Source organism: Mesocricetus auratus, unplaced genomic scaffold, assembly GCF_017639785.1.
Source record: "Mesocricetus auratus isolate SY011 unplaced genomic scaffold, BCM_Maur_2.0 contig_11096_pilon_obj, whole genome shotgun sequence".
NCBI classification, from domain to species: domain Eukaryota; kingdom Metazoa; phylum Chordata; class Mammalia; order Rodentia; family Cricetidae; genus Mesocricetus; species Mesocricetus auratus.
In genome coordinates this window covers 1-10120 of record NW_024432101.1, presented here as the reverse complement: position 1 = coordinate 10120, position 10120 = coordinate 1, and the positions used below count along the sequence as shown (strand labels likewise).

Here is a 10120-nt window from a genome sequence, read left to right as displayed (position 1 = left end):
AAGGAGTTTAAAGACTCCTTGGGAGATGGTCATATAGTGGAAACTGGAGCAGCAGCTTAAAGGGCTCACTACTTAGCTGCCTAAATAGATTGGGTCAGATTATGGAGGCCCCAAGCCACCTCATAAATGACTTTCAGCTTTCCTTGGCTTCTACACTAGACGTCTATTTAAGTTGTAAGAAGGAACTCCTAAACCCCAAGATTGATTGACTTCAATTCCCAGCATTAAATCGTCAGAATTCCACTTAAATCAAACCTGTATCCCCCAAAATACTTTCTAAGATTATTTGATGATCAAAGCGCTTTTTATCATACAATACTGACATGATGAGAAGAAACTGGACATATTTTGGAGTTGTTGGAACAACTTCAAAGAGTAAGAGTGCAGAATGTGGAGAGCTCTTCTTCCATGTTTGGAAGGCAGCGCATTGGCTGAGACTCTCTGTGAGGAGAAGCTGCCTTGAGAACATCTAAGGTCTTTCCCTACTTTGGGCTTCTAATGGATAGCGGAATTCACCTATGCCTCATTCTCCCTGCTTTACTCATAATTCTTCCCAATGCTTCTATTAGTATATTAGCATGGAAAGATGATTCCTGAGGCATATGTAGTAAGTTTCTCAGACGGTTGCCTCGCAATCCTCCCAAGAGCTGTTTCAATACATCTTGAAAGGAGTCTATTTATCCCCACCTCACACTTTTTGTTCGTTTTTTGTTTTGCAGAACGAGAAGAGGAAGCAATCTGAGAGATTTGGGTGCAGGGGGAGAAGGCACAGAGCCCAAGCGACCTCCCATTAGCCTGGTACCTCTTTGCTCAGACTTTGGTACCCAAAGCAAAGGACTCTGGATTTGGCATCCTTCCTTGTATCCTCGGTTTTCTTTAAACAAACGTTGAACACATTCCAAAGTCCTCTGTGTGTGCGCACGACACCTCCTAGCCACTGGCCCAGGGCTCCTTCCCACTATCTCTCTCACCCCCGCTTCCACCCCCAGCCTGCGCATGCGTCCTAAGAACCCCCTCCACTCGTGGCCCAGACTCCGAGTATTGTCGGGGGCTATTCTCTCTCCCAGGAACATGGCGGCGAGTCAGGGAGGCGGTGGGAACAGTGCGGGCAACGGCTGCGGTGGAGGTGGAAGTGGCGGTGGCGGCGGAGGTGGCATGGCTGGAGGAGGAGGTGGTGGTGGTGGAGGAGGAGGTGGCGGGGCCGGGGCGGGAGGCGGTGGCGGCTGTGGCGGGACCGTGGCGGTGCCCATCCCGGTACCGACTCTTTTCGGTCAGCCTTTCCCCAATGGGCCGCAGTGGCACCCGGGGATCTCAGCACACGGTGAGGAGCCTGGACCGGGCCCTGGAGGAGGCGGGGAACTCTGGCATCCTAAGCCTCAGTGGCAGGAAACTCCGAGACTTCTCAGGCAGTGGCTACGACCTGACGGACACCACCCAAGCAGGTGACAGGCTGGGGGGAGGGGAAGTGGGGCCTGGAAGGAGGATGGGGAGTGGGTAGCTCCGTGGCTGCCTTGTTGGACTCTGTTGGGTCGGCGCGCAGAGGCAGCGGGAGTCCCCGAATCCTAGCAGCCTCCTCTGACTGTGAGGGGCAATGCAGGCAGCCTGAAAGAGAGGCGCCAGCAGACCAGGGATGATGGAGAAGCTGGCTGGGATGTTGGGGCATTATTGTTAAGGAGTGTTGCACCCAGGCAGAAGGCACTTAGTGAAACCTTCCCTAATACACTTCCTTCAACTCTTCCTCCTGTCATTCCCCAGCTCAACCGTGAATAGGTGGGAAGGGGTGAGGGGAGTTGGAGAAGAGACAATGCAGAAAATCATAATCTCTACATATTCCTTGAAGGTATCCATGCCTGCAAGAATGGCATAGTCCTTTTCAGAATGAGGCTTGCTGTTTGTCTGTGTTCTTATGGTGGATTTGTTTAATCATCTTAAGATATTTTTGTCTTCTATTTTTTCTCACCTATGCCTTATAGAGTGACTTTTATTTTATTTTATTTTCCATTTTCCTGGTGTTGAGAGGTGATGTGGTTAGATTAGTGTATGTTGCACTAGCAAATTAAATCATCATTTATGTGTTTGTTACTGGGTGAAAGGTAGTCCAGTTTTGAGTGATGGTAGTTTTGATCTTTGTAGCAGAAAACTAAAATAAAAATGTATGGGAACTTTTGAGAAAAACTCCATTTCTTATGGAGTTGATGGTTAATGGATTATCCTATACTCTGTGTTAGTCTTTGTTGTGGCTGGACTTTTGATGTTGTGAATTCACTCTCCTTCTAAACCAGTGTTTCTTATTTTTAGCTTTGTTTATGTTTGCTGAAAGTTTTCTTTTTACAATCTTTAATTTTTGTTTATGTGTCTCATCTCCTCTACTGAAATAAATTATGCACCAAAATATTTGAATTGAGGTAGTGATTTTGAAGCAGCATAAATTCGTGCATAGGGAGAAGTAGTAAACGACCTTATTTATAAACAAGACAATTTTAGTGCATTTAATTTCTAGACATCAAATCAGGATCAATAGGAGGAAAAAGTCTAAAATTGAAGCTTCCTATTCAGTAATTCTCTTAGGCAGTATCCAAATATCTATGAATGCATAATCAATACCTGATTTTGGATTGTGGAAAGCAGGTTTGAATATTTGCACCTTTAGTGAGAACAGATTTCCCAAACACACTAATCACAAACTCATGCGTAGATATTGGCCAGATGTGCTCCTTGGTGTGTACTTCAAAACCTTCAAGAAAAAATGGCTCCAGGATGCTTCATTGTAGGAGTATTTTTTCCTTATTCTTCTTTATAATCCATAAAGGTTCCTTCTACCTGTAGGGCAAAGTTTAAAAATCGGAGCTAGACATTTCAGGCTGTCACTGTCTGGCCCCAGGTTAATTACTGCAACCTTATCTCCACAAATGTTCGTACACTCTCTTGCAACTAGGCCGGCTTCCTGCCCCTCACATAAATATTTTGTGTAAGTTTGCCTCTTCTTTGTGCAAGGCTGTCTGCATACATGAGATTTTCCAAGAAGCTCTTTCTATAGGCCATAGCAGTCTTCTGTTTCTTTGAATTCCCATGGTACTTAATGTCTTTACCACTTATTTGACACTGCTGGCTTTGTTTTCCTTTTATGTTGTGCCTTGCTCCCCACCAGGATATGGAGAGCAACTTTAAAGGCATATACTTGTTCAGTGTTCCCATTCTATATTTCTTTTTTTTTGTATAATGATGCTTCTCACAAGCATGATCATCATTTTATTCAGTTCTAACCATTTGCTTTTAAACCTCCCTTGGGTTGGTTTTCTGAGGCAAACTTTAGCACAACCCAGAACCATATTTGTTCTTGCTAAACAGTTACTCACCACAATCTTTTTGTTGGTGGTGGTGCACATGCCGTTCAAGAACTCTGCATACCCAGACCCCTCCCATCTTAATCTTACTAGTGTTTATATGGCATATCTTTTGGAATGTGTACTTGTGTGTGTGCCAGTGTACATATGCGTGAGGGTGCATATGTAAATGTGTACCTTGAGTGCTGAGGTCAGAGGTCAACGTAGGGTGCAGTACACTTTTTTTAGTTTTTTTTATTTTAAATAGCTTGTTTTACATGTCAATCCCAGTTCCCTCTCCCTCCCCTCCTCCCCCACTCCCCTTTCCCCCCACCCTCCCACCGTATTGCCAAATCCTTCCACATAGGGGATATTAGAGTCTGACATTTTACTCTGGGTAGGGTCCAGGCACTCCCCTAAGAGTCCAGGCTGAGAGAGCATCCCTCTTTGTGCTATAGGCACACGAAGACTGTTTGTATATCAGGGATAGACACTGATCCACAGCTCAGGGCCCCATAGGTTGCCCAGGCCTTCTCGCTGACACTCACATTTGGGGGGTCCAGATCAGTCCCATACTGGCCTCCTCACTGTCAGTCTGGGATCCAAGAGCTTTCCCCTGTTCAGATCAGCTGTCTCTGCTGGTTTTGCCAGCCCATTCTTTGCCGATTTGCTCATCACTCCTCTCTCTCTGTCACTGGGTTCCTTGGGTTCAGTTCAGTGATTAATTGTGTGTTTGCCTCTGCTTCCATCAGTCACAGGATGAAGGCTCCCGGATGGTTATAGACATCAAGTTCATTATCAGGAATGGGCATTTGAGGTGGTCTCTCCACTATTGCTTAGCTTGCCAATTGGCGTTATCCCTTTAGATCACTCGAGGTCGCTCTGGTGCCTGATCTGTATTCGATCCTATGATTCCCTCTTCCCCCTATTCTACCCCCACCCCCTCAACTTCCTTTTCCCCCATGACCAACTCTCTTCCTTTTCACCCCCTCTCTTCTTCCCAGGTCCCACTCCCCCCACTCCTCGCCGTGTTCTCCATCCATTCAGAGGATCTTGTCTCCATCCTCTTCTCTTGGGTAATATGCATATATGCATATCTTTTAGGTTCTTTCCTGTTTCCCAGACTCTCTATCAGTGGAAGTGCAAACTGGCACTATCCTGATCCATGTCTAAAATCCATATATGAGTGAGTACATACCATGTTTGTCTTTTTGCGACTGGGTTACCTCACTCAGAATGGTTTCTTCCAGTGCTATCCATTTCCCTGCGAATTTCAAGATTCCATTATTTTTTTCTGCTGAGTAATACTCCATTGTGTAAATGTACCACATTTTCTCTATCCACTCTTCAGTTGAGGGGCATCTAGGCTGCTTCCAGGTTCTGGCTATTACAAATAATGCTGCTATGAACATAGTGGAGCAGATGCCGTTGTTGTATGAACTTGCCTCATTTGGATATATGCCTAAGAGTGGAATTGCTGGGTCTTGTGGTAGATTAATTCCCATTTTCCTGAGAAATCTCCATACTGATTTCCAAAGAGGCTGTATGAGTCGGCACTCCCACCAGCAGTGGAGGAGTGTCCCTCTCTCTCCACATCCTCTCCAGCATAGATTGTCTTCGTTGTTTTTGATTTTAGCCATTCTGACAGGAGTAAGATGGTATCTCAGAGTTGTTTTGATTTGCATTTCCCTGATGGCTAAGGATGTTGAGCACTTTCTTAAGTGTCTCTTGGACATTTTAGCCTCCTCTACTGAGAATTCTCTATTTAGATCTGAACCCCACCTTTTAATTGGATCCTTTGGTGTTTTGGAGACTTGTTTCTTGAGTTCTTTGTAAATTTTGGAGATTAGCCCTCTGTCAGATGTAGGGTTAGTGAATATCTTTTCCCATTCTGTGGCCTGCCTTTTTGTCTTTTTGACTGTGTCCTTTGCCTTACAGAAGCTTTTTAGTTTCAGAAGGTCCCATTTGTTAATTGTCGATCTCAGTGCCTGTGCCACTGGTGTTATGTTTAGGAAGTGGTCTCCTGTACCAACTCGTTGAAGAGTATCTCCCACTTTCTCTTCTAAAAGTTTCAGTGTGGCTGGATTTATGTTGAGATCTTTGATCCATTTGGACTTAAGTTTTGTACAAGGCGATAAACATGGATCTATCTGTAGTCTTCTGCATACCAGTACCCAGTTATGCCAGCACCATTTGTTGAAGATGCTTTCTTTTTTCCATTGCAGTACACTTTTTTAATGGGGTCTCTTAACTGCTCTGAAGTTGTCAAGTAGGCTAGGCTGGTTGATTTGAGAACATTGAGAATCCATCTGTCTTCCTCTCTCCAGCACTGGGCTTACAAATAAACAACCATGACCAGGTTTTTACTTTCTTACATAGATTCTGGGGATTAAATTTAGATACTCATGCTTGCCTGACCAACATATTACCTACTGAGGAAGGTGTTTTTGTTTGTGAGTTTACTTCCTTCCCTTTTTCATTCTTCCCCTGCTTCCTCCTTTGTGTGTGATACTCATTTGCACAAACATGCACATATGAATGCAAGCACATGGATGCTATGACTAGCTTGTGGTGGTCTGAGGAGTACCTTGTGCATCAGTTCTTACCTTCTACCTTAAGATAGGGTCTCCTGGCCTTTGAGTATCCCGGCCTAGCTGGCCCACAAGCAACCTGGGATTCTGCTGTCTCTTCTATCTCCCTAAAGGAGAGCTGGGATTACAAACACCTGAGCTACTGTGTCTGTGCTTTATATAGGTTCTGGGGATCTGAACTCCAGTTATGCTGTTGACAAGACTTTACCCACCATGTGCTGCTCTCCCCACCCATGTTTTTTTTAAACATAGTCTGTGTTTCAGGCTAGAACTCAATTCACTTTGTATCTCAGGTTGGCCTTGAACTTCAGATAATCCTCCTGACTCCGTCTCACCGAATTAAAGGCATGAGCCATCACTTTGTAGGATTTCTCAAAATTACTCAGCTTTATTATAAGCTATGGTACACTTTGAGGGAGGATATGCAGATTTTTTTCTGAGTTTGGGCTCTCGTGTTTAATATTATGCTTTTCAAGTCCATTACTTTGCCTGCAACTTTCATTTTTCTGAACAGCTGAATAACATTCTATTGTGTATGTGTACCACATTTTCATTATCTATTCATTTGTAATTGGACATCTAAGGTTTGTTTCATTTCATTGGTATTGTATGTACAGCAGCAATAAACATGGATGTACAACTCTTTTTTATTTTTATTTTTTATTTTTTATATTTTATTTTCCAGTTTAAATTTAGATAAGAAACGAGGTTGCTTCACAAGTCAGTTCCAGGTCCCTCTCCCATTCCCTCCCCTCCTCCCGTGCCCTCCCCCCAACCCTCCCCCCGTTATCCCCTCATCCCACCAGGGAGGGTGAGGCCCTCCATGGGGGTGTCCATAGTCTGTCATTTCATATAGGGCAGGGCCTAGGCCCTTCCCCAAGAGTTCAGGGTGAGAGTGCACCTCACATTGTTCTATGGGAGTCCAAAGTCCGTGTGTATACTTGGGATGGGTACTGATCTGCTGCCCAAGGCTCAATAGATTCCCTAGGCCTCCTCACTGACACCCAGATTCAGGGGGTCTTGATCAGTCCCATGCTGGATTCCCAGGCTGATGCCTGGGATTCAAGAGTTAACCTTTGTCTGGTCAGCTGTTTCTGGGGGTTAAACCAGCCCAGTCTTAATCCCTTTGCTTTACATGTTACAAAATCCTTTGAGTATACACCCATGAATGGTATAGCTGGGTCATGTGGTTGGGTTTTTTCTTTGTTTTAATTTCTGAGGAAGTTCCAAGCAAATCTCCATAACTGCTTCGATACTTTGAATTCTACCAGCACTGAATAAGGGTTACTCCCTGCATCCCTACAAACCTGTCGTCTTCAACATTTGCTCTTAAATTACTGGATGATAGCCATTGTCACTGGGGTAAGGTGAAGTCTCAAAGTATTTGAATTTGCATTTCCTGAATGAATATGGCTGTTAAGCGCTTTAAAAAATACATGCCATTTGTGTCTCTTCTTTTAAAAACAGTTTCTGTTGATTTACTTAGCCTATTTGTTGACTAGCAGTTTTATTTCCTAGCCTACAATGTGTATGTATGTATGTGTATGTATATATATATATATATATGTATATATATGTTAACTGCTGTAAGTATGGGTAGAGTTGTAGCATTAAGAAGGGTGACAAAGACTAATATTGGGTGATGAGGAAGGATGGAATGCAGGTAAAAGGAAACATGGGTCATGAAAGAGGATATAAACACATTTTTTTCTGTTCTCATTTCAATTCTCTCATAGTTTTGCAATTTCTTTTGGTGTCCAGGTGAATAAAAATATAATTTATACTAAAAGTATAAATCCGTGGTCCCATCTGCCTTCGGAAACTGCAGCACCTCCTGGGCTTCCGGCTCCTGGAGAGGTACAAGAGACTCCACACTTGGACCTGGGTGATGGCAGAGACATGGTCTGGCCAAGAAGCTGGGGAACCATCTGTGTCAGATGACACCCTGCCCTTCAGTGCTGACTCAGGCATGGGCTTCGAGAGTGACACAGAGCCTGTCACCAGTCCGTCAGATCCCGTCACCCCTGATGCATGGAGTCATGCCTTCCCTGATGGGCCTGAACCAGGGTCTGAGGATGGACTGAGCTCTCTGGCGGCCTCAGAAGTGTTGCTGAAACTCGGGGGCCCAGTGGAGGCCCTTGAGGAGTATGGACAGTGGCTGCATGCATGTATCCAGGCTCTGGAGAAGGAAGTGTCTGAAGACGAGCTGGTCCACGTAGATGCAGCTGTGGATGCCATGGGCCGGTGGGAGATGTTCACGGGGCAGCTCCCAGTCACCAGGCAGCACCTGCCCTGTGTCAAGGATAATGTGGGTCTGCGCAGGGTCCTGGGCGACAAGTTCTCTTCCCTGAGGCGGAGGTTGAGCTCTCGAAGACTTACCAAGACCAGTTCTTCCCACTGCCGCTGGGGTGCAGAGAATTAATGCTTCAAGATGGACCATCCAATATAGTGAAATCGGCTCCGGGCATTTTTTTCCTGAAGATACCAACTGACCATGCCTGGCCAGTGACTGAGGGTACTCTGGTATCTTCTGGGTTAAAAGAAATGTCCCCAGAAGCTGAAGAAATGCTCCTTGGGTGCTTGACCACAGGGTCCTCATGTTATGTGGCCTGTAGCCTTGGCCAAGAGGCAGGAGGTAGCCATATGCTTGCTTCTTCCCTACAGGAGGAGGCTCCGGTCCACTCTGCAATATGGGTTATGTGGCTATGTGTATGTTTGTGTCCCTCTGTCTGTGCATGAGTGCAGCTGGCCACAGAGGCCAGGAGAGGGCGTCAGAATCCCTGGATGCCATTACAGGAAATGTGAACCCTATGTGGGGGCTTACAGTTGAACTCAGGCTCTCTGCAAGCGCAGTACACCTTTAATGTCTGAGCCATCAATCCAGCACTGTTTTTTTCAACTTTGTGTCACTCATATAGGGTTCTTTTCTGTGGCTAGAATGACTTTCAGCTCATCAAGGCTGGCACAGGCCTTTTGAAGCTCCTGGAGAAATGTGTGCCCTGTGAGGTTGGCCATTTCTCAGACAGAAGTTGGGTGATTGGGTGACTAACGTGCAGGCTCATGGGGTTGGGTGTGGAAGGCGGAGAGGCCGCTTCTCCAATCCCAGTCTGCTGCTTGTGCTGTCACTCCAGTTAGGCCAGTGTGGCGGTGGGGGCTCGGCTCTTCTCTCTTTGATGGCATTTTTCCTGTCTCAGGCTATAAACTCCTGACAGAAGAATGGCATTAAAATTATTCATCCACAAAAAAAAGTATAAATCCGTAAGTGAAGCTCTGTCACTTAAGAATGGCCATTCCAACTGTATGGCAGTTCACTGAGAAGGACAGGTTTTGAGACTGGGAAGTGTTTGAGTGGCTTCCTTAAATCAGCTGTGTTTATAAAAAATTAAAGTTTTTATTTGTGAGGTAATTAGAACAAGGTGATTTTATTTAAAATAGATAAAATGACAAATTAAAAAGGAAAGGAAAGTCAATCATTTAATATTTTTGTCATTCAAATGCATGTTCTTTTCGAGACCATATCAAGATCAGATAGAGTAAAGTAGATTTGTGGTATTACTGTATTTCATTTAAATGGTGTCAGTACATGAGTCACTTGTCCTTTGTTTTGAGAAAATGTATCCACGAAGTATTTAGGAGCAATATTTCTGAATACAGATATCATGCTCATTTTATGTAAATGAAAATAGGCACCTCAGATATGAAGAAAACTGACTATATTTGAGGCATGCACACATACACAAAATATACATAACAATAGAAGCTATCTTCTTCAAGATAATTCTGTTTGATGGCATTGTTACACTGTATTTACAATGACTCCTAGTGGGTTAACGTTTCAGAACCAAGCTGATTATTTAGACAAGCAAGAGGTGGTTTATTGAATGGAGAAGAGACATGCAGAAGGGAAAATAGAAGAGATGCTATTCTGCTAATTAATCGGTAGTTGGAAAATGAGCTAAAATAACTGAGATGCTATTCTGCTAATTAAGCTGTGGTTGGAAAATGAACTAAAACAATATTGACTTAAGGGAAATAGACAAGTTTCAAAGGAAGAAGGGGGCTTTCTGCATCATTTTACTGTCCCTCTTACATGCATAATGTGAAATAGACCAGTGTTCCCTGCCTTGGCTAGACATTAAAATCCCAAAGGAGTTTTTTTTTAATTTTTAATGCCAACACCTTATACCCAGACCAATTAAATCAGCG

General features: G+C 44.3%; 1 protein-coding gene across 1 annotated transcript; it reads left to right on the top strand.

Annotated features, from left to right (window-relative positions):
* The first annotated feature begins 1223 nt into the window (after positions 1 to 1223).
* LOC121138301 (archaemetzincin-1-like) lies at positions 1224 to 9320 on the top strand. The gene is made up of 2 exons (XM_040741035.1): positions 1224 to 1442; positions 7676 to 9320. Exon 2 carries the CDS (start codon positions 7803 to 7805, stop codon positions 8334 to 8336), a length of 534 nt encoding a protein of 177 aa, XP_040596969.1. The 5' UTR covers positions 1224 to 1442; positions 7676 to 7802; the 3' UTR covers positions 8337 to 9320.
* The last annotated feature ends 800 nt before the right edge of the window (positions 9321 to 10120 follow it).

What these genes read in the sequence shown, in the direction of transcription:
- LOC121138301 (XM_040741035.1), top strand. Translation starts at nt 7,803, where the DNA reads ATGGCAGAGACATGGTCTGGCCAAGAAGCTGGGGAACCATCTGTGTCA.